This window comes from Magallana gigas, chromosome 4, assembly GCF_963853765.1.
Source record: "Magallana gigas chromosome 4, xbMagGiga1.1, whole genome shotgun sequence".
NCBI lineage: Eukaryota > Metazoa > Mollusca > Bivalvia > Ostreida > Ostreidae > Magallana > Magallana gigas.
Window position 1 is genome coordinate 11,131,785 of NC_088856.1, and position 27,568 is coordinate 11,159,352.

The following is a 27,568-nucleotide window of genomic DNA, read 5'->3' on the forward strand; positions in this document are numbered from 1 at the left end:
ATATAGCAAATCAATTTTTGTACAGGACGACAATAACTCAATTTTGCTTCAATTAAGGCTTCATATCAGCTTTTCCCACAAAATACAGCTTACAGAATTTTAAAACCATGATTTTTTGTCATTTTAGAAGAAAAACAGCTTTTCGTAAAAAGAAATTTCAACATGAAAACTGCAGCTCATATTGCTTTAAGAAATTATGAGTTACATGAATGTAGAATATTTGATAACATAATGTCATCTCTTATTCCAAAATAGGTCCCTATATCATTATTTAATAAAAAGAATTCTGTTTGCATGCCATCTTTTCTTTAAAAACGATTAATTGACAAATTATACATATAAAATCTTATCAATCTTTGAAGGCAGGCATTATATCATAATTGAAGTGATTTTTACTCGACAAATTAATTACAAGTCTGTTTGGGTATGTGTTAGTTTGGTTACGAGTTGGTTGTAATTCGAAAAACCGACTAGAACAAGCCTTCATTATTAATTGTAAAATCAATAAATTTATATGAAATAATTCTTTTCAGATTTAAAAATCAAAACGACCATTCTTTCAAGTAAAGGATTTTTAAATATGTAGCCAATTATAGTTACCATTCAGACCGAGGCTGACAAGATATTCTCCACTTTCCCGCCTTCCCAAACTCCACCAGTCTTTACATGACTTCTGAACGTTGTTTTCACAGCTTTCAGATTCATCTTCCGCATAGAATCCATTGCAGTCAATGAAGCCATCACAAGTTTTTGAAGGATGAAGGCAGGTTTGATCGTAGCATTCGAAGCCATGTTTGCAACCCTCTATAATACAAGCCTAGTTTGACAAATTGATAGGCAAACTACATAACAAAATTAAGAGGTTTTCACAAAATAATCATTAGATGAATTCGAAATAGATCTAGTAACACTTCTTTCAAACTTATATATTGACCCATTTGGACAGTTGTCTCGACCCAAGCCCGATGAAAATTACAAAACTTCTGTATTGAAAACGTATGCCGATTGTATAGTGCAACACGAGAAAAGATCGAGCAACAGCAACTCGCATTTAGTCTAGTCCTAATTTCTAAAAAGAGCTCTAGAAAAACGTTTTAACGGCAAATAATTATTATTTGGTCCAGCATGGTTTTTTATCATCATTAAAGTATGCTGAGTCTGAAAAAGTATGCTGGTCTTCATGAAAATGACGTTAAGTAGGTCAAAATGGCGATTCAAAATGGCGGACAGCCAATCTTCAAATTTTTCTCTTAAAGTCTCTTCAATGGGAAAAAATAATTACAAACACTAATGAATTGATCCACAATAGTATTTCATCATATCCAATGTGTGCTGATTCTTAAAAATTATGCTGGCTTTCCACAAATGTGGTTTATTAGGTCAAAGTGGCGATCTAAAATGGCGGATAACAAAATTTTTATAATTCGTCTTATATTTCTGAAATGGACATAAAGCGTGAGACAAACAATGGATATTCAATCCAGCTAAGTTTTTAATCACAACTTAGGTGTGGATAGTTAGGAATAATATGCCATTTTCAAGAAAATGGATTTTATATTTTTTCCCTTTAGTTTCTTAAATGGTGAAAAAGCGAGAAACAAACAATTATAAATTTTTAAATAAATTTTCAAATCATAAATAAGACCTGCTAAGTCTGAGGAATCATGCTGGTTTCCACTAAAGCGATGCTTTTTATGTCAAAATGGCGGAAAGCCAGATTTCATATTTTTTTCTTTTAAGTTTCTAATAACGGAAAAAAGGCACAAGACCAACAAGTTTAATTTGGTCCAGCAAAGTTAATCAGTATAACTTAGGTATGCTGAGTCTTAAGAAATATTTAGCTATGACGGAAATTCCGTTAATTAGGTCAAAATGGCGATTTAAAATGGCCTACAGCCGTATTTCATCACTTTCTATTTAGTTTTTTAACAAGAAACAAAGCATTAAAACAATTATAGTCCGGTCCAACAAAAAGTTTTTATTCATAATTAGGGTATACTGAGTTTGACGATATATGCTTACTATTACAAATTGCCGTTATTTGGGTCAAAATGGCATTTCAATGGCCGACAGCCAGAATTCATAATTCTCTTTTAAGCCGTTTACAGGGAAGAAACGTGTAAGTATTACAGTTTACAAATATACACATGAAAAATTAGATTGGAACACTTTTACGAAGAAAAAGAACAGTTCTTTATTTTACTAAAAATTGTGGATTTTTCCGTTTTGTCTTATTTAGGCGTATAACGGCATCTTATTTAAACATTTTGTATTCATGCTTTTCAATATCCGACCTGTTACTAAATCTTTCTGGGTTTTTTTTTAAATTATACTTTATGTACCGATTTCTTCGACCTGCAAGTTCGTGCAATACAACAAATACTTAAAAAGCAAAGTTTGAGAGAGGAGAAATATTTCTGTACTATAAAACTGGTGTTTTTAGGCTTTAATGACATCGATGTCATAAGCTTATGATGCCAAAAATACAGTCAGGTACTTAATTAGGAACAGTGAACGACATAACGAACTATTCTAGTATATGTCTGTCTCTTCCTTTAATACCTTTCCATCAAACAATCTAACTAATATATCATCATATACACTGGAAAAGCCCGTGATTCAAAATGAGCCGAGATCAACATATCGTCAAGTTTTATATATAGTAATAATAATGCCCAATATGTTTTGGGAATCCAAAGAATTTTACTCTTTTTAATATTACTAGGGACAATTGATATAGTGTATGAGGAATCAAGCTGTCTATGTCTTCGTTAAAGATAAAAGAACCTCTTGCAAAATTGTTAACATGTCTTTGGCCAAATGTGCTGAGGAAAGTATAGAAGTACGTGTCCATATTCAGAGGAAAATTTGAGTCTTTTTATGCTAGACCATGCCAGTGTTAATTTGCAACATATCCTCACAACGAAGTTTGCTGATGGATGTATGAACCTCTTTAAAGCCGATAAACATCCCTGTCAATGTTGTTGAGGAGAGAATGTTCCCCTTTTTTTATTAGCTCTTGGTTCATCTCATTCACTGATATGGTGCGACAAAACTTCTTATTTCTACAGCATATCGAGAAAATCTACATAATAAGGGAACAGAAACAAGTATGAAAAGGGGAATTAACTGACCATAAAATCAAAAAGTTCGAGAAGTTCTTTAGTTATATGGATAACCAAGACACATTGCCCACTGACACGAAATAATTTGCTTTCCTCCTAAAATCAAAGCCCGGGAATGTGTCCCAACTTAGGAATTACCTTACGTTGCTTATAAAACAAACACTCACCAAGGTAATGATAGGGAGACAGGCATATATAAGCATGCCCATATTACATTGCCCAGCCGAGATTGGATAAAAAAATTAAGTGATGGTTTGTTGCTGGAACTAATTACCTTAAGATCTTATACATAAAGCTTTCTTAGATATGATAGATTGCAACCTACAGGTTGCAGAACCTTTATGTGTGAATGTAAACGTGCCTACTTCCGGGGTTAAGACATTTGCAAATATTAAATCACAATTTTATCATTCCAAAAAAAAAGATTGTATATATACTGTAACTTAATAATGGAAAACAGAATTGATTTTCCAAATGAAAAGCTGGTGGAGTTTTTCTATAAATACAAGTGTTCAAATTTGATTGTCAGTTACATCATTAGTATTGAAATTATGATATTCAAACATTTAAGTAGTCTATATAGAGATTAATGAACTTTGGCTACTAGTTTACACCATTTTGAATTGTCATTTTGACAAAATTTTAACAAAATTAACGTCATCTTCACGAAGACCAGCACATTTCATCAAACTTGGCGCAACCTAATTATGACAAATATGTTTGCTAGACCAATTTGTGATTTTGTATTGTTATTTTTTTCCTATTAAAGAGACTGTGAGACGAAAATAAATGAAATCTAACTGTCCACCATTTTTAACTATTTATCGTAATCAACATATTTTGTTGGAATCAGCACACCTTAGTTAAGGTGATAAAATGCTATGCTGAACCAATTTATAATCGTTTATTACCTCAATTTTTAAGACATATATGTAAGAGAATTATAGAATTTGTCTGGCGACTCTTTAGACCGCCATTTTGACCTAATTAGCGCCATTTTGTCAAGCATATTTTTCAGACTAAGCACGCCTTAATTAATATGCAAAAATAACTTTACTGGACTGAATTATTATTGTTTTTTAGGCGTTTTCCCTAGTTTAAATTTTTTTGGAAAAAATTATTAAATCTGGGTATCTGCCATTTTGAATCGCCATGTTGACCTAATTAACGCTTTTTTGGGAAGGCCAGAAAATTTTGTCAAACTTTAGATATGATAACATACTAAGCTAGATCAGTTAATAATGAAAAGACTTTAAGAAAAAAATATAAAATTTGGTTGTCCGCCATTTTGAATCGCCATTTTGAGCTACTTAACGCCATTTTCATGATGGCCAGCATATTTTTTTGAAATCAGTACACTTTAATTATGCTTAAAAACTATGCTGGACCAAATAATAACTATTTGCCGTTAGAAGGTTTTTTTCCGACCAAATCGGACTAGACTAATTCTAGTATAATTAATACTATACCACAAAATTGTTCATCGCTTTCATCCACGCAATCTGGCTTCATGTCACAGTGGTATAAAACGGGAATACACTGACCGCTAGAACATTCCCACTGACTCCCATTACAGGGCTGCCTGACTGCAATGCAGAATAATCTGCTAAAGGCACTCTCTTAATATTACATCGATTAGAATTTATCAGATCGATATCAATCGTATTTATTTAAATGATCTAACACTGAGCTACAATTGCAATCTTACAACAACTGGATTCATCTGAACCATCCACACAGTGAGCAACAAAGTCACAGAGTAGACTGAATGAGATACAGCCGCCATCACCACACCGGAACTGTGTCTCTGAACAACAGACACCTGTTGAAAACATCAAAGTACTTACATGTACCTACTTCAGCAAAAGATTAAGATTAAATTGTTAAAAAAATGTATTTTTTAAAGAAAAAGGTACAGTTTCTTTCAATATTTAACACTGTTCCGGATAATTATGCCAGTGCCAATTGCAAGGTGGCATTTTTGTACCCGCTTAAGCTGCATATATCGAAAAATTCAAATATGCCATATGATAGACCATTGCTTAAAGAGTTAATAACCACCTTTGTTATCATTGTATCTCACCTGTCAGGTGAGATATTTACCTTTCAAAAATAAATTCCTATAGGAAAATAATTATTCCCATAGGTAATTTGAAATTTCCTTTCGGAATACAGGAACTTCCTATAGGAATTTCAATTCCGATAGGATTTGATAAAATCCGATAGGAACACTTAATATCCTACAGTAAAACTACATGTCTGAATCAAATTCCTACAGGAATTACAATTCTCCTATAGGAAATATAATTCCTGTAGGACTTTTAAAAAATCCTATAGGATTGTCAACATTTCCTGTAGGAGAATCAATTCTCCTATGGGAATTATCATTTTCCGATGGGATATTAAGTTTTAAAGGTAAATATCTCACCTGTCAGGTGAAACACACTAAAAACAAAAGTGGTTATATACTCTCTAGACAATGGTCTATCATTTGGTATACATGGATTATTCCGAAACTGCATCTTAAGCGGGTGCAAAAATGCCACCTTGGCACTGGCATAATTATCCGACACAGTGTTATTTGCTTTAAAACTTTAAAAATTGTTTGAATCTCAAGAAAAAATATACATGTATAGTATGTATATACCACCCAGAACACAAGTGTGTATAAAGTACCAATTTATGCACTTTAATTCTGTATTTGAAACAGAATATTGGCGCCAAACCACAGCCGTCGCCAACAAAGAAATAAATATATTTCAATCGACATCACACGCTAAAGTTTGATAAGAACTTCCATTCGTTGTGGGCGACGGCTGCGGACATACTTTTTTTTAAACTTACTACTTAAAAAATTGTTAGTTTTATGAAAAATACGGGAAAATGAACTTTTTATGACGTCACAAAAACATGAACATGTACATTTGTAACAGTTAAATCTGGTAAATATGTACCTTTGTAACAGACATATCAGGTAAATATTTATAGATTTTTTTTTTATTTTAGATATTCTTTTTTTAATATATGTTAACGTTATATTTTGATTTTCTTTTGTAATATTTTTAAAAATCATTTTAAAACAGGGCAAAACTTGACTGGAACTATATCTTTTACTCAAGAATTGATTAACGGACATTGTATACAACATATTCATCAATAAATATGCATATATTTTTGTATGATTTGCAAAAAAAAAAAAATAACCATTTGATTTAATGGTATGTTTTTCTCATCACACTTACTGCAATTAGATTCGTCCGATCCGTCACTACAATCCTTTATTCCGTCACAAACAAACAACGTATTGATGTGCTCGAGATTATCACAAGTGAATATGACGTCACCAAACGACTGGGTAATGGTCGACCCATTGTTCCACCAGTTGAATCGACTTATGCTCTCTTATTAAACGAACACAAAAATTAATATTCAATATCATGCCAAATTATTCAAGTTCTTTTTTTTCTGACCAGGTTATTCTAATTGTTAAACGGTCTTTTGTTAAGAATCACGGTATTTAAAGAAAATGATAACGGATAATTTTTCTTTGCATCAAGCTGAAAAGATTCTGCGGTTAGGCATCGGTATTTGTTTATGTGGATTATTTTTGACGGATGTTGCGCCATTGTATTTATTCCAGAATTATATTAAATATAATTTTGAAAAAAAATGCAAAACTTTTGTCTTCATGCTGATTTTAATTTCTTTTCTGTACCTCCAGGGTATTCAGCACGACTTTCGGACACAACGTCCCATCAACAATTTTCTTCTTGAGTTATTCTTATAGGCAACCATGTAAACTTAATAAGTCACAGTATTCTATGCTATGCTAATGTTGATTGTCATAATGTGTCAGTAATAAAACAGAATTTTGGTTTATATCTGTAATTTTAAGTAAATGTTAGAGTTTCATGCTATTTTAGAGCATATTTTTCAAGGCTTTTTTATGTAGATTTACAAACATTCAGAGATTGATTCCTTTATGTATAACATTAATATGTGAACAGTTTATTTACTGTTGGTATGACATTTCCAGCTTTCAGAGAATGTCCCACAAAAGAACCAATGTCTGTCTCCAGACGTTTTTGATAAATAAATTGATAAAGATACAGACTTTTTGGGATATTTTGTATTACTGACTAAACAATGCATCTTGTAAAAACTTCAAAAAAAAACTTTATGACCCTTTTGTTTGGTTTTTTTTTTGTTGTTCAAATCATCACAATCAACTAAGAATTTTATGAAAATAAAAGTTAATGGTTTCACCTTTTGTATAGCTGATGTCGATTTCACACATGTAGCTTCTTATTTTATTATAGGCGCATGCTGTGTCATGCCAGTCATTCATGGAATAAATACTGAAGATGTTGATGCACGAACACTTCTCATTGTAAAATCCGTTAGGTTGTCGATCAATGAAGACGTCATCACGATACCTTAGCAATAATAGAAGCATCAGATACTTTAAAAGTGGTTATTAACGCTGGTTGTTTAGTATGCGATTTCTATTGTCAAACAATACGCGATGAAGTTTAGTAGGCGAATGCGTGATTTACCAAGTTTTGATTTTTTTACTATACGCATGGAGGTATTTTACGCGGTGTAAAGCCTATCGCGTAATAATGTAAATTCCCCCAACGCCTAAATAACCACTAGCCCTGGAAGTCCTCCACATCCTGTGACATATACAATGCAATTTTTATCACAGTGCGTCACATGACAATCTAATTGCTTCGGAAACGGATTATATATTCAACTCACACAACTTGTAGTTAGACAATGTGTCCGCTATGTCCTAATATTTTCGTTTTTTATATCATATATCTTATTGTATCCTCATTTTGTATGTAGTGCAGATCAGATGTCTGCAACATCTACTACCTTATCTTATGAAAAAAAAGTTTTGACGGTTGAAAAAAGATAGTTTGAGGGTGTATTGCAGTGTGTTTAATGTTGCTGGACACCTGGCAAATCAGTTCATTATATATATATATATATATATATATATATATATATATATTTGCTGTACCAAGGTTTTTTTATCTATATATATATATATATATATATATATATATATATATATATATATATATATATATATAAATATATATATATATATATATATATATATATATATATATATATATATATATATATATATTCAGTCACAACAATCTTACTTATATTATGTTACATGTGATAATGACATAATATGTGAAGAGTCATTTCCAAATTTTACTTAATAAATATGTTAGACTCATATGTTATCTTATGAAAAAAAAAAGTTTTGACGGTTGAAAAAAGATAGTTTGAGGGTGTATTGCAGTGTGTTTAATGTTGCTGGACACCTAACAAATCAGTTCATTATATATATATATATATATATATATATATATATATATATATATATATATATATATATATATATATATATTTGCTGTACCAAGGCTTTATATATATGTACATGTACATAACTTGTGTACATTCACCTGAAGAAGGATGTAAATCCAGAAAGCGCTAGTGAATAGAAACTTTGGAACTGTTCATTTTCTTTTTCTTTTTTGATTATATATATATATATATATATATATATATATATATATATATATATATATATATATTCAGTCACAAAAATCTTACTTATATTATGTTACATGTGATAATGACATAATATGTGAAGAGTCATTTCCAAATTTTACTTAATAAATATGTTAGACTCAGTTATTTATTTCCGTTCCAGTTCCATCTCTCTTCTTTTGGTGCCGGGAATTTATTAGGCAGAAAATTTATGACAGAACTTTGTTTATGCCACCTTAATTTTTACCTGTTTATATTAAGGGAGATCACCCTGCCATTTTTGTTTCCTGTTTTTTATCAAATATTGCCTTGATATTTCCAAATTTGTTCCTGTGTTTTAACCTAATTAGGGAATCCCCGAAGTACCTGTTCAAACATCTTTTTAATAAGTGAAAGTATTGTCTTTGTCCGAAATCTCCCTGTTTGTGATGTAATTTATATTATTTGTAGTAAGGTTTGATTTGTTACATTTGTATTAATAAACTAGAGTTTGACCGGTGCGTGCACGGGTTTTATCGGACATTTACGAAATAGATACATCGACACCCCGTATCATTGACATTTACATAACAAAGCTATAAGCCTACAATAATATTATTAATTTCACTGTACACTTTCCTTAGATTGAATAAACTCTCGTGAAACAGAAAGGTCCTCACCACGGTTAGAATGCCTTCCATATACCCGTAATGTTGCAGAAAATTGCAGAATCGCTCTGGAACGATTTTGGAAAAAATTAATGAAGTTGCCCTGAAAACAGTCTAACTCATCATAATAAACCTTTTTGAGACTTAAAATACCTCTCATTAAAAATTTTATTCCATAAAATGGAAGAATTTAACTCTTTTTCACCAACATACACATATTATGTTCCTACAGAGACAATACAAGGAACGCATTCTATCGTAAAAACTGAGTCTGTAGGACATTTTTCATTTTTACGATAAAACATATTCTATCTCCACTCTCCTAAGAAAAATAATGTAATGTTTTTTGGGCATGTAGTCAAATATTTTTGGTCATCGCGAAGACTAAAGGAAGTACACGTATATTTGTTATTTTATACTATCATTAATAAATATGAACAGAATAAAAAGCAAATTTCCAATGAAAATTTACCCGTATTAGTATTATCTTTTCTGAATTATTCATGCAAATACGATATTGTGGAAACATAAACTAAATTTTTTTGAGAAAATTTCGTTGATTATTAATTAGCGAAGCTTAACTGAGAAAAAATAAAAATAGATTTTAGTAATCTTCAAGTACCAATGACGTTTAGAATATATAAAACAAAAGACAGTATTCTTCCGATTTATCGGTATGAAAGACCAAAAATTCGAGTCTATTATTTTAAAATAATTATAGTATAAATTGTATAGATTACTACTGAGTTGCTATTAAGAAGAAAAAATAACAAGCTTCAGTTCATAAATGGATCTAAAAATGAAAAATATTGATTAGACAATCTGACTTGAATAAAAAAAATATTTTACGAACTTTTCATACTAGAATAATTTTCGCATATTTTTTTTAATAGCTCAGATACAGAGTTCAAATTTGCCTTTAAGACATTAAGAAATTCTTTACATTTAAAAAAACCCATCAGGTTTAGCTGGTTTGAGAAACCTTTTAGTAAAATGCGAATGACCCTTGATCACAGAAAGCTTGCAACTATGGATATTCAGAACTGTTAAGCAGGGTTGGCAAAAAAGCGGGAAATACTCATATTTCCCAGGACGGTGGGTATTACCGGTAATTCCCGAGAAATACTTGGATTTATTAAAACAACATGTGTGATTATTTACTTGTAACACCTACAGTAATTATAATAGTTTATTTTGAGCTTTGGGTTATAAATCTGTAAAACACTAAACCTGGGGTTCAAAAAGCTAGACTAAAATTTGTACTCTAGCAGCTTTAGAGGTCTTGGGGAATAGGTGATTTAAGGTTCATAAACCGACAGTGAAATGTCAAAGTATGCTTAATTGTGTTGTGTTTCATGCTTAATGTTAATATATTTTATATCCTATACAGATGTTTTACATTGGGCAAATTAAAGAAATAAAGATTATAAATTTGTATTTCCCAGTATTTTCCACTTCAGTGAAAATCAGTAGTATTTACCAGGGCGGGAAATACCTGTATTTACCACCTGTAATTCCCAGCACTGGTTTTTCCCAGCCAACCCTGCTGTTAAGGTCTACCTTGTGTCGCGCCGATCAGAAAGAATGGGAAATGTTAATCATTACATCTCGAAAAACAGGTAATCAAAATAACATTATCAAAAACAAAGTAATTCCCAATCGATATGGCTAAGAACATATTAAACTACATTAAAAATCACCTCTACGTGCATTTTTCTTTTTAGAAAAATATGTCTAACAACGTTAAATAAAGACAATTGACTATTGTCCATGTGATGGCATACTGTAATTTTGACGCATTTTATGTAACTGCTTATTCAGGGGACCACACAAAGTGTCATACAAAGTAGCATTTACTATGCTGTTTTATTTAATATCAACTTTATATTACGAAAAAATAATTTGTAATATAACTGCATCGGTTAAGGAACGTTTCAATCCGTTGATATTTTCATAATCAGCGCTCCTTAAAGGGGCATGGTCACGATTTTGGTCAAAAAATTATTTTTTCGATTTTAATATTTACAATGGTTCAGAAATGTATTTTTAATAGGCAACCAAAATTTGAGTCTCATTTGTTGAGTTATAAGCGAGTTACAGAGCTTGAAATTCATCGCTATGTAAACAAACCGTTTGTTTACATTTTGAACGTTGAAGTAAAAATATCAGTTTTAAACCTAAACCGAATGTGTTTAACGTTAGGAATTGTATATCTATGGTTAAAATAAATAAAAAGATAGACAAATAAGCTGTAAGAAGATTTTTTACTAGTATATGGAACCTATGTAAACAAAAACAGGGCACGAGCCTTGTTTACATGACAAGAATTGTGTGCCCTGTATCTTGCTTATAACTCTACGAATGACTCTCAAATTTAATTTGATCATTAGAAATGCATTTCTAAAGCATTGTAAATAATAAAAACATAAAAATAAAATTTCACCAAAATCGTGACCATGCCCTTTAACAGTGCTGCGTATTCAAATTTTGGTTTAAACTTACCAGGCCGTGAATGTGAGTGGGTTTCCATCAGACCATACAAACTGTAATTCATTTTTATCTTCTGAATATACCTTACGAAGACCTGCAGAAAAGAGTGAAGTCGTATTTCTCTTACCCCAACTTTTTCTGTCCATTTTTTACAATCAAATCTAAAACCTAAAGAATAACCAATTTTCGAACAAACCTATGAACATTTTGTTGTCCATTATGTTGTTTATATTTTTTATCACAAGTAAGTGAACGAACTCTAGTTCCTGTTTTGAGGTTATGCTGACGAGGCTGCCATTTTGTTCGGTACATTTCAGATTCGCTTCCGGCCAAGTGATTCCGACGTCATAAGAATAAATGTTATAACAGCTATTGCTATACCAGCTGTATTGCCAACCAACAGGACAATCTAAAAATGATTGTGAATTAATAAACAAATTTACAACTTAATTTCTTATCTAAAATCAAAAGCATAGAAAACTTATAATTGTTTATTCTTAAAACTTTTTATAGTTTAATAAAGTGAGCATAAAAGTTAAACCTTCGTGAGTCAATGAAGACAATGTTTGGGTGACGAATGAATACTCCGCTAGAAACCCCCGGCCCTGCTTCTGGTCAGTGGCTGCTCGGAACTCCACCTTCATATGATGCCAGTTGGACGAGATGACACTGTAAGGTCTATTTTCCTTGCAGTACCTCCCAAGGAGTTTTTCCTTGTCGTTCAAATCTATGTCGTAGACAGCAATATATGAACTTGCGCACGACGGTCCACCATTGATGACGTCAATGCTCAGTATGTTTAATTGCACGTATTGTCCCAACTTGCCGTCAATTTGCCAATTACAACTTTCTCCCGGCTGATACAGTGAGGGATAACGATCCGTCGCAATGAATGCTGAGGGTACTTGACATCTCAATGTACACCCGTCTTTTGAATTTGACATCCCACATCCTGGTTTATCTTAAACACAATTTGAAAATGGATCATCAGCTCTTGTCGTGAGATACTTTAGAGTTGAGCATAGTTTTTAGCTCTATGATATTCACCAACAATGTGCCTTTTTATATGTTACAAATGCAAATAAAATCTAAAAGATGCAATTTTTAACCTAAACACGGACGTCTTCATGTTTAATGTTTAAAAGGGTATATCCCTCTTACTATTTTTAGAATCGGTAGGACAGCAAGTAGTTCCTTTAAGCAAATAGTTCTTATACTTGCAGAGTGTATATACCATCATTGGGACATTTTAAATCAAAATGCTTGACACATATCAGGAAAGAGGATTAGAAATTTTAAAAGCAAGTGTCAAAATTAAATTATCATTTAAAAAAAAGAATTGAAATTGTTTGATATACACCCTTTCCAAAACTGTGAAATTACCTTCTTTTACTTTCATTTTCAGAGTTTTTTCAATACAGACGCATTTTGCCGGAAAACGAATCTGATTTCACCCCACGAAATTTTAGCAGGAAAGAGACAATTTGATGAGCTTTCATTCACGCAGCAATGTTAAGGCGTCCCGATGCTAAAATACGGCTGGAAAACGATATTATTTGAATCATCGCAAAAATACTTTGACCTGGAGTATTTTTTATATACAATCCATGTTATATTTATTGACACCGATGTTAAACATTATATGTGATGCATTTTTGTGACGTCATATGTTCTTTGTAATCACGTGACGGGCGAATCCTAATATTGCAAATGATCTATTTAAATCGCATCGGCGCAGGTGATTAATGACATTAAATCATACATATTTTTAAGAAAAATCATTTGTTAAGTCATATACTTTAAAGTTCTTGCTTGGGAAAGAAAGAAATATTTCGTTTATGGAAGATATTGTCAAAACATTCCACAAAATCATCAAAATAATGCACATTTTTTACTAATCAAAAGGGATTTACAAAAACATTGGGGTAAATCTGTAGGTTTCCCAAGCACGATTCACATTGGTACTTTAATTCTCTACCAATTATACGTAAAATATTCTAAAATTGTGTTGATCTGACATGATGAATGACAATCTTTAAGTTCTCCTTAAAGATAGCTTAAAGGTGTTTAAAGGTACCTTAAATACGATCTTTAAGCCACCTTTAAGCTATATGTGTTGGTTAAAGGTGGCTTAAAGAAAGCGTAAAGATGGCTTAAAGGCAGCTTAAAGACTATCTTTAAGCCACCTTTAAGGACAACTTATAGGTCCTTAATGTTCAAACTTCTTGAAGCCACCTTTAAGCTACCTTAAAGCTACCTTTAAACCACCTTTAAGCCATTAAAAAAAATTAATTCAATATTGTGCTTAATTTACCAACAAAATGTATTAACTTTATGAAAGAAAAGGTATTTAAAACGGCTTTTGTTCTAAAAATAAAATGAAAAAAAAACAAAAACAAAAGACAAAAAAAAATAGCGAGAATTGAACCCGGGACCCTTTGTTTACTAGCATCATCACACTTCCTCTGCGTCACGGTAACCTACATATTTACGTTGTTTTTATATCCTATATATCAGTGGATATTGAATCAATGTATTGAACGTGTTTACTTGAAAAGATTTTGACAAACCATTGATAAACTATTCAGTTTGTAACAAACAATTATATCTAATTTATAAATTACATGCATGCATGTATTTAGAATGAAATACGGAACTTGGTCTTCAGTGAAAAAAAAAAATATCATACCTTCATAGCAACCGTTAGGCTCACTGGTAGGCCTTCTTAGTTAATAAATATAAATCGAGTAGATATACGTTCATCTAATTTATAGCTATAAAAATGTAAGAAAGAAAATGAAATCATTTCTTTTATCAAATGCATTGAAACTATTAGGGCATTTGTTCAATTTCCCGCAGTTTCCCGGTTTTCATGATCGCGGCGCCGTTCCAGTATGTTTAAATATACATGATTTTTAAACTATCAATTCTATAACAAACAATATTACCAATTACCGGTGACGTATGTATTGCATGTGGGAATTGCAAATGATGTATACATATACTTGTACACACAATTGTATGATGTACCAGGCCGGGTTTGTGACATATTTATACCCCAGCTCCGAAGGAGAGGGGGTATACTGTTTTACCCTTGTGTGTCTGTCTGTCTGTCTGTCTGTCCTTCTGTCTGTCTGTCTGTCCGTCCGTAACAAAAATTTCTGTCGCATTTATCTCAGCAACTATTTATTGCAGATGCTTGAAATTTTTACACAGTGTTTGTTAAGGCATGCCATATCGTGGGATATATTTTTGTACCAATCGGGCGTCAAATTCTTGTTAAATGACGACTTTGCTTATTTTTTAACCAAAATTTTCAAACAAATTTTTGTCAAAGAATTCTCAGCAACTATTTATCGCAGATGCTTGAAATTTTTACACAATATTTGTATAGGCATGCCATATCGGGGAATATATTTTGTACCAATCAGACGTCAACTTCCTGTTAAATGACGACTTTGTTTATTTTTAGCAAAAATTTTCAAACAAATTTTTGTCAAAGAATCCTCAGCAACTATTTATCGCAGATGCTGGAAATTTTAACACAGTATTTTTATAGGCATGCCATATTGTGGGATATATTTTTGTACCAATCAGACGTCAACTTCCTGTTAAATAACGACTTTGTTTATTTTTAGCAAAAATTTCAGACAAATTTTGTCAAAGAATTCTCAGCAACTGTTTATCGCAGATGCCTGAAATTTTTACACAGTATTTGTATAGGCATGCTTTATCGTGGGATATATTTTTGTACCAATCAAACGTCAACTTCCTGTTTAATGAGTACTTTGTTTATTTTTAGCCAAAATTTTCAAACAAATTTCCTTCAAAGATTTCTCATCAACTATTTATTGCAGATGCTTGAAATTTTAACACACTATTTGTTTTGGCATGCCATATTGTGGGATATATTTTTGTATCAATCGGACGTCAACTTCCTGATAAATAATGAATTTGTTTATTTTTAGCCAAAATTTTTGAACAAATTTTCGTCAAAAATTTCTCAGCAGTAGTCATCGCAGATGCATGAAATTTTAACACACTATTTGTATAGGCATGCCATATCCTGGGATATATTTCTGTACCAATCGGATGCCAGCTTTCTGTTAAATGACGACTTTGCTTTTTTTGCATATTCACATCAGAGCGGGGGTATCACTAGTGAGCATTGACTCACAGTTATCTTGTTACCCTTATACATATACATTGTATTTAAATAATTAACCCCTATTTATGATCACCGGTACATTAATTAATTTGCCTCAAGATTTTACTCTTGCATACATGTATCGTTAATTTGTAGACGTAACATTTTTGAAACCCAGAGCTAGGAAATAATACTTCGAAAATGAATTACAAATGTAAATAAACTTTTCTTCTCTAGACTTATCGTATACTCGTACATTCTAAGATTTCAACGCCTTTAGAAAACCTGACGTGCACCTGGGCACACGACACACCTGTTGTGTATATATTGTATTTTCTGTGTTAGTTCCAGGGGTTTTCTTAAGTTGAACAAACAATAGACTTTAATTAGATATACACAAACGTGCACCTGGGCACACGACACAACTGTTGTGTATATCTTAAATATTCTGTGTTAGTCCTAGGGGTTTTCGTAAGTTGGACAACAATAGACTCTCAGATATACACAAACGAACAAAACTATGTCTAGACAAACAAAGCAGTAATATCCTGCCAGATATAACAAAGGCAGTTGAGAGTCTTTTATATTTAACATGTATGTAGCAGATGTAGAATTAGACCTAGAAATATTGAAAATTGAAAAAAAAAATACAAACCTTAAATCTATTATCAAATTTAACCATGCATTTTTGGTTCATTATCTTTATTTTGTTTAATAACCGGATGAACTGAGAGAGAGAGAGAGAGAGAGAGAGAGAGAGAGAGAGAGAGAGAGAGAGAGAGATTTCACCGATTAATTTATAATAGGAAACAAACATACTTTAATTAGTTTCATGCACAGATTAAGATACAAAGACTGCGCTCACCCCTACAATAATTTTGAAACCCCCCAAAAATTATAAAGTATTTTATAACAGCAAGCTGTGTCCATCGGAGCGGTGTTCAGGGTTGTCTCTAAGACCCGGGAGGCGGGGAATACCCCCGCCTATAATGCCTTAATTACCCGGCTATTATTGCATTTCAAACACAATGTAGCTATAAGCAAGACCCCCAGACCCCCTACTACTTTTAGTAGTATTAGTAAATTTTAGAGACAACCCTGGGTGTTGATGATAGCGATCTGTGTTTAATGGAGCGACAATTAATAAAACCGCCTGGAACACCCCCCCCTTCTTTGGAAATTATATTATCACTCGGATGACCCCCTCCCATTCCTGTAAAAAGGCTCTTGCATTTAATATATGTTTTTATTGTTCAGCTTGATTAAACTTGACTTAAAGGGAACTTAAAGATGGTTTAAAGACAACTTAAAGGGAGCGTAAATGCCACTTAAAGATGCTTAAAGGTGGCTTAAAGATGACTTAAAGAAGTTTGGACATTAAGGACCTATAAGCTCAGCTTAAACGTGACTTAAAGGTGGCTTAAAGATTGTATATACTTTGAGCCACCTTTACGCCACCTTTAAGCCACCTTTAAGGACTTGCTTAAAGATTGTTTTTCGCCCTGTGTCTTTCACCTGCGCCAGGCTGGTTTTACATGCATTAAAATTTCTTCATTCAGTTGTTTACACGTAGCAGGGAGAGTCTCCAAACCACTAGTTTATGAATAGTCTTTTACTTAAAACGAAGCTTTAAAACTGCCGATTATTTGATATTTGTTTTTAATATGAATGAATTCTGTACGTCTAGCATTAACGGCAGCATCTACGTAAAGGAAACATGCGGTATTATACTGGTTTGATATAATTCACTTTTAACGTTAAGATACATTCCCTGAGAACTATCGACAGGAATGCAGATCGTGACGTCAAAGTCAATTATGACGTCATATCGTATGAAGTACAGACAAGTGACTTTCTACATATCGCTGTAAAATCCATCGAGAAGCCTTAACATGCCCGCGCAAGAGATCCCTCGTTGCTGAACAAAAATTAGGGCCGGAGCTATGCACCCTTATGTTAACATTACCGCCTATGAAAAACCCAAATGTAAGGCATACGGTTTAGAATTCCTAGAAAATTTAATGAACGATATCACGTGAGACGATTTACCCGTTCTAGAAGCTTTTACTTCAAATAAGTTTTCTCCATCCCATTTTTCATATTGAAAGCAAGTTTCCAGTGTAATTGACAGGGTTGGTCCTGTTGAGATGATGATGGAATCCCTGAAATCACTCTGTGTCTCTGCTGTTATGCCGATGGCGTTAGAATTGTCTTTAAAGGTAATGCTGTCTTTACATTTCCCGGAAAACTAAAATACGAAATATTCATGATATTGGATAAATAAATACAGCCATTTATCTCATATGTGTGGTGTATATTACCCGTGTGATAAACCTTTGCTATATCAAACGGGTGATGCTTTATCAAATACTTCCGGTCCGAACTATTTTTGACACAACCCCTCGCTTCAACGCTTCAGTGACCTATTTTCGAAGATTTGCTAGTACTTTCAACATAACTATATCTACTACAAAAATTAATATAAAATTGACTTTTTGATTTTGTCAAAGATTTAAATTACAACCGTAACCACAAGACCCTTTTTTCTTGTTTGTCAAGATTTTTGATAAGTTTAGCCCACTTCCAACTTGCAATTTGCTTTGTAAAGTTTAGAAAACTGCAAATTACGTTAACTATCAAGGAGTTCTTCCTGACGACATGATGAAAACAGCGCTCTGGTTGTGTTTATATACAAGACCTTACCGAAATAATGTTTCATAAGACTTTTATTCCACCACCAGTAAGCATCCTTATTCACTATTTTCAATTTCGAATCATAAGGCTTGCTTAGTGTTTGTTTTATTAAACATCAACAACTGGTCCTCGTTCGAGTCAGTTCAAACTAACGAGCATTCGCAACTTTGTGTATGTCAACAAACTTGATTATTCAAGTCTTAATCGGAATTTCCATTTAATCAAGTGAATACGCTCTAAGATATTTAGAGCTAAAAAATTATTTTAAGGTTTATTTCAGTGAAACTTTACATTAAAACAGTTAGATTTATCTCCGGAATGACGTACTAAATTGTATTGCGCAAGGTCACAATAGCCGCATAACACAACGTTGCGTTAAATCTGTGAAAAAAAAAACAATTCGGGTCACACAAGGGACTGTCTCAAAAGCTTCATAATATAAATCAAATTGTATGAGATAAATAGAACATCTATAATTGTGTGATTTTATATTTTCTTTATCCAACTCGTTGAAATGGTTATATTCGCTCGGCAAGCCTCGCGAATATATACACCATTTCAACTCGTTGGATAAAGCAAATAAAAAATCACACAATATAGATATCCTCTATTTATCAAACGTCAGTTACTAAACTATACCTTTTCAGTCTCAACATCTAATTGTAATTTCTTCTTTCGCGAAGATAAAATATTAAATTATGTTTGAAAATTATTCATCGAGCATTTATCTCAATTCGTTCATTTAATTCAGTCACTGTCATTTTTAAATGAGAGAATTTTGAAGTTTAAATGAAAAAATTTTGAAGAAAAAAATACTATTCAATCAAACAATATTTTACTCATCATTATTTATGTTTTTTAACATAGAAAATATTTAATTTAATCTTGTCAACGTAAAATCTTTCAGATTCGCGTGTTTGTTTTTTGGTCAATTCTTTGCCAGAGTACAGTTTGATATACGATCGAGTAAAAACAGTTGTCTCATTTAAGAAGTTAATTTCTCAAGACTGAGGAATTTTACTGCAAACTGAAATTTATTCATTTATCTGGCTCTGTGATAGTTTTCGTGTACCTCAGATGTTTTCTATATTTTACATCAAAAGACTACATTGCAAACCATTGGCATCTAAGGAATTGTCTTTTGATTTCGCGATAGAAGTTAAAACACGTATGTCGCAATAATAAAAAAAAAACTAAACCCGGCCCCAGGATCATGAAGCAATCTTCATCTTAAGTCAAAAATTGTGTACTGCTTTAATGTCTCTTCATTGAAAACAGTGACAAAATTGAAATGCTATTTAAAGTGTCTTCGTGATCTTGAGGCCTTTTGTTCAACGAAAAATGAAGGTTTTTAACAGCCCTTTAAACCCTTATTAATTTTTTTAATTTTCCCCCAAAAGATTGTGTAATACCCAATGCTCCATTATAAAAATTTTGACAGAACACAATCTATCCTTATTGGAAAACTTAAAGATAAACGTTCTTATTTTACAAAATTAATTTCACAAACTGTAAGATGCTGTAATATGTCTAATTTTTTTTTAATCGGACATGACAAAGATATATGTTTTGATTTGAGTTGTAAAAAAATTACGATGAAGTAGACAAACTTTTTGATTCCTGAAAAAAAAGGAGCGCCTACTATTTTGTAAAAAACATGAATAGTAAATTCTCTAGCTGTACTAAAATTAATTTATGTAGGGTCATTTTACATATTTCTTATTAAGATAATTGAATAAGATCAAAAGCAGCATTCATGATTTTTTTGGGGATAAAAGAGACAGAATTAAAAAAAAAAGAAATATTATAAATGGAAAAATTGATGACAAGGATACTGGTCAGATTGATATGGAACTGAAACTTTAGCCTGTAAGAGCATCATGGGTTAAAAAAATTGTAGATGAATCTTGTATGCTTTATAATGTATTCAATGAGTATATTAAATACACGGAAGTAGATATCAATTATTATTCATTATCAATGTCTGAATGAAAATTGATAATTTTTGATGTGTTTTGAATCTACTTACTGTGTATAAAGATATGCTGTGTTGTTTTAATGAATGTTAAAAGTTAATTAATATATCTGAAATTTCAAACGTAACATTTATACAACAACCATTGTGGAATAATACTCTGTTCAAACATACGGAGTTATCAATTTTTTACTGAATAATGAGTTAAATTCAGTATGACAATGATTTATTTTACAAAAAGGGTGAATTCTGTATGTCAAAGATTTATTTTACAAAAATGGTAAATATAAAACACTTTATGGACTTTCAAATGATCTACAGAAGAAGAAAAATTGGTTGTGTGAATACAATTTTTGTATATCATGAAAAAGGTGGGCGTTTTGATATGAAATGTTGTCTTTATACAAAAAATACAGCCAAAAAAAAGTTTATAACCTTTATCAAGGAACATTTGTTATGTTCGTTAAGAGATATAAATTTTACTATGTAAAGGACTATGTGTGGTATTATGCATTTTTTGCCCCCAAAATTAAAGTTTTATTACAAGCTTTAAAAATAAGATGGAAGATAGTTAAAATCGTAATGAAAATAAGGTGTTAAAGTTTATCACCAAAGTGACGCCATAATGTAGAATTGACGTCATGAAGATTACCTTATTTGATAAATTAATGTTTTGTAGCAAAATGTGGGTGTTTTCCGATGGTTTTTCCACTGGAAAATATCGAGCGCATGCCTCCTCAAGTACCATTTTTTAGTATAACGTGTATAATTATCTGAAGAAAAACATATGTCAAAATTGTACTTGAGCAGACCTGCGCTCTTTATTTCCGAATGCAAAATATAAAGCAAAAATGAGTATATTTTTGTTTGTTTGCACATCTGCGAGAATTAGGTTATTTGGATGACATCATAGATAAACAGCGAATAAGCAATGACAACTAAAATGAAGATTAAAGTGATAGGCGTCCACTGTACAATGATTTTTGAAGTTTTGGTTTTTATACGATACTATTTAAAAAGTGGTTAAAATTGGGGGAAGATCTTCGACCAAACCGCACATAGTCCTTTGCTTCATCAAAAATTCAACCCACCTTAAGCTTGCTACCAATCTGCTTTTAAACAAAATATTTAATAATGGTAAAGAAAAAAAGTTTCGATGAATTTAATTATAAGCTGTTAAATAATAATTTTAATTGTATTCCCTTCAACACAAATGTGAATCAAGGTCTGATGCAAAATGTGAACTCTGTTTGTGTAAAAGGGAAGACAGTAAGCACCTCATATTTGATTGCTTCTCTGTACATGTACAGAGATTGTGGCAAACATTCAATAGTATTTTTGAATATCGAATTATGTTGAAAACACATCATTATGGGCTTCTCTTTAGAAAAAAAATTAAAACTGTATTTCAAAATAATTGATATTATGTATTATTGGTGATTGAAATAATAAATCAAAGTACTGAAGAACTGTTGGGATTTGATTTTGTCGATGTTTATTTAATTTTAAATCAATCATATGTTATTTTGCATGATAAGTACATGTAGTTTCTAATTTGAATTATGCACATTTTTATGATATGAATTTTTGAATTTTGGATTTCAACCAATTTTTAAATAGTATCGTATAAAAATAAATTTTCACAAATCATTGTATAGAGGATGCCGATCCCTTTAATCTTGATTTTAGTCATCTTTGCTCATTCGTTGGTTATCTATGACGTCACCTAAATGACCTAATTCCTGCAAATTTGCTAACAAATGAAAATATTCTCATTTTTGCTCTATATTTTGCATTCGGAAGTATAGAGCGCAGGTCTGCTCAAGTGCGATTTTAACATATGGTTTTCTTCAGATAGTTATACACATTATACTAAAAAATGGTACTTGAGCAAACCTGCGCTCGATGTTTCCCAGTGGAAAAACCATCGGAAAACATCCATATTTTGCTACAAAACATCAATCTATCAAAATAATGCAATCTTAACGACATCATTTCTACATTATGACGTCACTGTGGTGATAACCTTTAACACCTTTATTTCCAATATGATTTTAAATATCTTTCACCTTATTTTTAAAGCTCTTTCAAAAACTTTGATTTTGGGGGCAAAAAGTGCATAAAACCGCACATAGTCCTTTCAATCCAGAAATGTGCCAGTCCTACATTGAAAAGTCTGAGAAAGCGTCATTGTAAGCGTAGCATCAAAACGAAATCTACGCATTCGTTTTGACAACATTCTTACCATTAAAAAGCAAGTTTCATACAATATTAAAATTTGTAACTATCATTTCAGAAGCTTCAACTTCTATTAAATCTGAAATTATATTTCAAAAACGAAATCCTGTATGAGAAAATCAAACACCCAGTCACAAAAAGAATGAAGAGTGTCTTGGATGCCAACCGCTTTGTTAACATAGCGACCCTTCTTTCAGGGAAATCTCTCGCTACAGTACATTACTGCGCAGGGCTAGGGTGCCTCATGTATTGCTATAGGCAGCCAAAACACGAAACAACATTTTTGTGCATCAACTGCTGGGACACTGATGACATTAGGAACTGTAAAAACAACCCTCAATGTAAGGTGTTTTTGGAGCAAGTTCATTCTCCTGGCGAACCAAAGTGCAGATTTTATAAACCCTAACAATGTGTAATTGCGTTCATAGGAGACAATAATGTGCTGTTCAATTTCTTCCCGTGCGAGATCAATCTCTTTGAGGTTTGTCACAAATCAGCAGAGCATACCTTCTAATTTGCTATGGTCATGCGACTTGGCGACCTCAAAGCACCCAAAACCATCCAAACAGCTGATGATGCTATTTTTGCCAAACGAAGTGTTTTACTATCTATGAATTGGCCGTCATGACCAAAATGGTTGAAAAAAATGAGTCAAAGTTCAGCAGTTCCGTGAAACTTGCTACATGTGTAAAACTACTGCTATTGCATTATTGTTTTAATATTCATTTTTGTTCTCAAAAATTCGCGGACGAAAAGCTGCTGGGAAAAAAAGATGAAATCTATAGGTCTTTTTTAATCAATAGTCAAAAAGCCCTAATAATAAAACAGAACAAAAACGATAGGTCTACTTGACTAAGAGTCGAAAACCCCTTATAATGGTCCACTCGAATTTTTACTGGTTTTAATCAAATAATCGATGCCAAGATATTGTCACTTGCCTTTACAAATCTTTAAAACATTCTCATCAGTACAGTTCAGCGAAACAACGTTGAGGGGTTTTTTTTGTGAGCGCAAAGATTTTAATTGGCATCAGTTTTGTTTAAAAACAGAATTTCTATTTTTTTTAAAAATTAAGACTCACAGTTCCTTTTTTAAAATACTATTCAGAAATTAAAAACAATACGTTCTATTCTTAATAAAATAAATATAACCTTTGTCTAAACTGTTATTACCTCTTTCAATTCTGATTTCGTTGTTGATTTCGCCAGTTTTAGGTACACTATTTCTAGTTTAATAAACTTAGAGGTTCCGGTGTCAATTGTCCATGTACAGTTTAGGCCCTGTCCGTAACTGAATGGAAATCCGGGGGACCTAATGACCGCCTCGCCCTCCTTTGTAAGGTTTAAAAAGAAGTTACAGTGGTTAAGTTCCATCGCATCTAAAAAAGAGCAAAGTGTATTTTGTTAAACAAAACCTAAATTACGGACAAGTATAAGTGATATATATCAACATCACATTTTTTATACAGATTTATCTGCAAAATTTGCACTTTAATGTCTTAATTTTAATCTTCAATCTGTAAATTTATATCTAATATGTAAATTAACACTGTAAAGTGTAAATGCCACACTTTAATCTGTAAAATTTTCAATTTCATCTGTAAAATCACACTTCAAACTGTAAATTTTACACTGTAAAGTGTAATATTTACACGTTATTCAGTTAAATTTATATATATATATATATATATATATATATATATATATATATATATATATAAATATATATATATAAAAGACGATTTGTCGATTGATGTCATGTGTGATCATATAATGGATTCTGTAAAAGACTTTAAATTCATATTTTAATTTGCAAATGGAGTTGGGTTTACCAAACAGGCATTGAACACAATAGCAACATAAACATGCATATTTCTTTTTCATGATCAACAATTTTGATCTAAACATAATGCTGAATTATAATTTTAGCACTTTGAAACAATTGTAGCATTATAACGCATGTATTTATTATAAAATAATTAGTTTATATTTATCATTTTTATGACGTCCTTATCAATATACTTTCATCGTCTCTATAAAAACATGATTTCCTGGAAAGCTAATGATATATCCCAGATTATAATTTTTTCTAACCTTAAAATTAAATCGAACAATAAGCAGAAACTATTTTTACTTCATTAGATAAAAATTTTCAATACAAAAATTGCATTATTTTTATTTTATTTTTATATGAATTTATGATTGGAAACTATAAGATAATTTATGTAATTAAAAAAGATTGCTGGTTGGTGCATTAGCTTTGGCTACATGATAATGAAAAAAATAGCCAATTGCGCATGCCCTTTGTCCGTCTTACACCAGATTTGAACAACGTGCAAAATTAACAATCTAAGTCTGAAGTTAACAGATTTAAGCGATAATTTTACTCTTTAAAGTGTACAAATTATAGATTAAAGTGTATTTTTGGATGATTGAAGTGTAAATTTTACAGACCTAAGTGTAAATTTTACACTTTAAAGGGTGAATTAAAGTGTGTATTTTACAGAATAAAAGTGTGGATTTTTTACTCTAAAGTGTCAATTTTACAGATTAAAATGCAAAGTTTGCAGATTAAATTGTAGAAAAAAAATGTAAAGTGCATATTTGGCACAAATTCATGTACAATTTAGATACATATATGATAAAAAAATAGTTACATTTATAAAGGGTAATATAAAAACATGGTTCGATAAAGAAGCAAAGCATAGAGTTTAAGCAAGAAAAATAAAAGTTTGTAGATTAATATATGACTAGCGCAAAAGTTCATGTATCATACCACTAAAACACAAACGATGGGAGGCGAACATATTCATGAGCCCGGATATTTTCCACGCTGCCTGCCTCGTAGGGTGGTACCGGTCACCCTTATACAGCGAACAGATATGATTATGATAGTCGAAGTACTCGTTATTAGTGAAGAAGAAGGACGTGTAACCGGTCAGGCATAACCGTCTACAGTCTTGGATCGTCGTGATGTTTGATGTAGCAAAAGTTATACCATTCAGCAGAAAGACAAACAAATTCATCTCCTCGAATCCAAAATCCACGCTTGTATTTTTACATAGTAAGTCTCTGTCTACTACATAAAATAATGTTAATTAAGATGAGAAGAGTTTTTGTCTCATGTTGAAACAGTTGTCAAAGTTTACGAATTAGTTTACTACATTTTTTCTCTTTTTAAATACTCTTCATTGCTAGCATTTACAAAATTTTATTTTCGTTCAGTCTTTGTGATAATTTTTCTATCAAATAATAACATTCTTTGAACTATCTACAGAGCATAGCGAAAAATGCAATGAGTAATCCAGATAAGTAAAACGATTGGTTCACAATTGCAAGAAAGTTGGATAACAATTTTGAAAAAAAACTGTTTACGATATTATATTTTGTTTTTAAACCTATTACTAATTGGTACATACGTTGTTTTTGGCAGCCAATGATTTCCGCCTTAAGGCAGGTTTGTTGCCCGCTCGTTGTACCAGGAATTATTGTGATGTAACGGGCCAGGATTTCCCGATAAAATAGAAACGTTTGTGGTGTAACAACTGCAACTCTGGCATCGATGAAAAATGTCTAAAATTAGAAAAATGTATACATTTTCCAATGACAACTATTCATTCTTTTTTTTTAAATGTCGATTGCTTCTTTTTTATTTTTTACCTCCTTTCATTTGGTTCTTCAAAGAACAACCGTTAAACAATGCTTATTTTAAACTGTTACCATCCATCACAAAATGAAGGATAAACTTCCATTATTCATTTTTGGAATTTACAGATCCTTCCGTTGGAAATTTTATAATTTTAGGAATTTGAGAGAAAAGTAAGCAACAGGAATTTAATTATTTAATATGATTGGAATATATTTAAAAGAAAAAGAACGAGAACATGTCATGCAACCAAAATGCTTATTCAATATAATTGATCTCTCGAAATTAAGAGAGCAGATAAAAGTTTTAGCATTGTTTAAGCATGATCTTTGATAAGGTAGGAAAGTAATTTCTATTTTGACATTTCGTAATAAAATTTTTCGTTCGATTGAACACCTTCTTGGTCAATATTTTGATTAAACGTGTTTCACTATATAATAAGTTTTATTTCTCTCTTAAAAAAAGAAGATCGGTAGATAAGGCTTTAAAATACCTATACAGGACGAATAAGATACTGCACAATTAAAAAATCAACAAATCTGATAATTATTCAAAAAGTCATTCAAAACAATATAATATATTTTACATGTCATCAATTTGTAACCCTTAAATATGTTCAATATTTTGAATGTGGTAATTTAAACTGATGCGTACGAATTAAAACCTCTTAATAATGTCATTTCAATTTTTTATAGAGTGGGTCTGTGCTCTATATTTTTCTCATAGTTAAAATTAGTTCGAATGAAAAACAAACTGATTTCAATCAAAAGTTAGAGAAATGTCCCACTTTGCATTAAAAATATCCCATCAATTGAACGATTTGGAAATATAATACGAGTTTCTAAATTCGTAGGCAAAGTTACACACTTCAACTAAATAACTCACTTTGTTGTGACTGAAATAGCTCTGTGGTTAGAGCACCAGATATAAAGTAACCTTACACATCTAGGTTTTTATGCTGTGTGTGCAATACCATTCAAACTTAAGACCATATTTTCTTACCATTGTTCAAATATTAAATGTATATGTG

General features: G+C 31.5%; 2 protein-coding genes across 3 annotated transcripts in view; both read right to left on the reverse strand.

The window, feature by feature from the left end:
- Positions 1-25,961, reverse strand: part of LOC117686416 (G-protein coupled receptor GRL101) — a 37,609-nt gene extending 11,648 nt beyond the window's left edge. The window contains exons 1-11 of one of the 2 annotated variants that reach the window (XM_066081275.1): positions 25,669-25,961; positions 24,066-24,271; positions 18,036-18,234; positions 12,381-12,800; positions 12,036-12,248; positions 11,852-11,933; positions 7,392-7,561; positions 6,368-6,526; positions 4,834-4,947; positions 4,595-4,711; positions 601-804 (exon numbers count right to left, since the gene is read on the reverse strand). In XM_066081275.1, coding sequence (XP_065937347.1) covers positions 601-804; positions 4,595-4,711; positions 4,834-4,947; positions 6,368-6,526; positions 7,392-7,561; positions 11,852-11,933; positions 12,036-12,248; positions 12,381-12,800; positions 18,036-18,234; positions 24,066-24,271; positions 25,669-25,918 — 2,134 coding nt within the window. In that variant the 5' untranslated portion in view covers positions 25,919-25,961. The remainder of the gene's footprint in view (positions 1-600; positions 805-4,594; positions 4,712-4,833; positions 4,948-6,367; positions 6,527-7,391; positions 7,562-11,851; positions 11,934-12,035; positions 12,249-12,380; positions 12,801-18,035; positions 18,235-24,065; positions 24,272-25,668) is intronic. The other variant, XM_066081274.1, reaches the window with a different exon arrangement.
- Positions 25,962-26,137: 176 nt separating this feature from the next.
- The window catches only part of LOC117686417 (uncharacterized), a 56,781-nt gene continuing 55,350 nt past the window's right edge, over positions 26,138-27,568 (reverse strand). The window contains exons 12-13 of the mRNA XM_066082352.1: positions 26,312-26,465; positions 26,138-26,163 (exon numbers count right to left, since the gene is read on the reverse strand). Coding sequence (XP_065938424.1) covers positions 26,138-26,163; positions 26,312-26,465 — 180 coding nt within the window. The remainder of the gene's footprint in view (positions 26,164-26,311; positions 26,466-27,568) is intronic.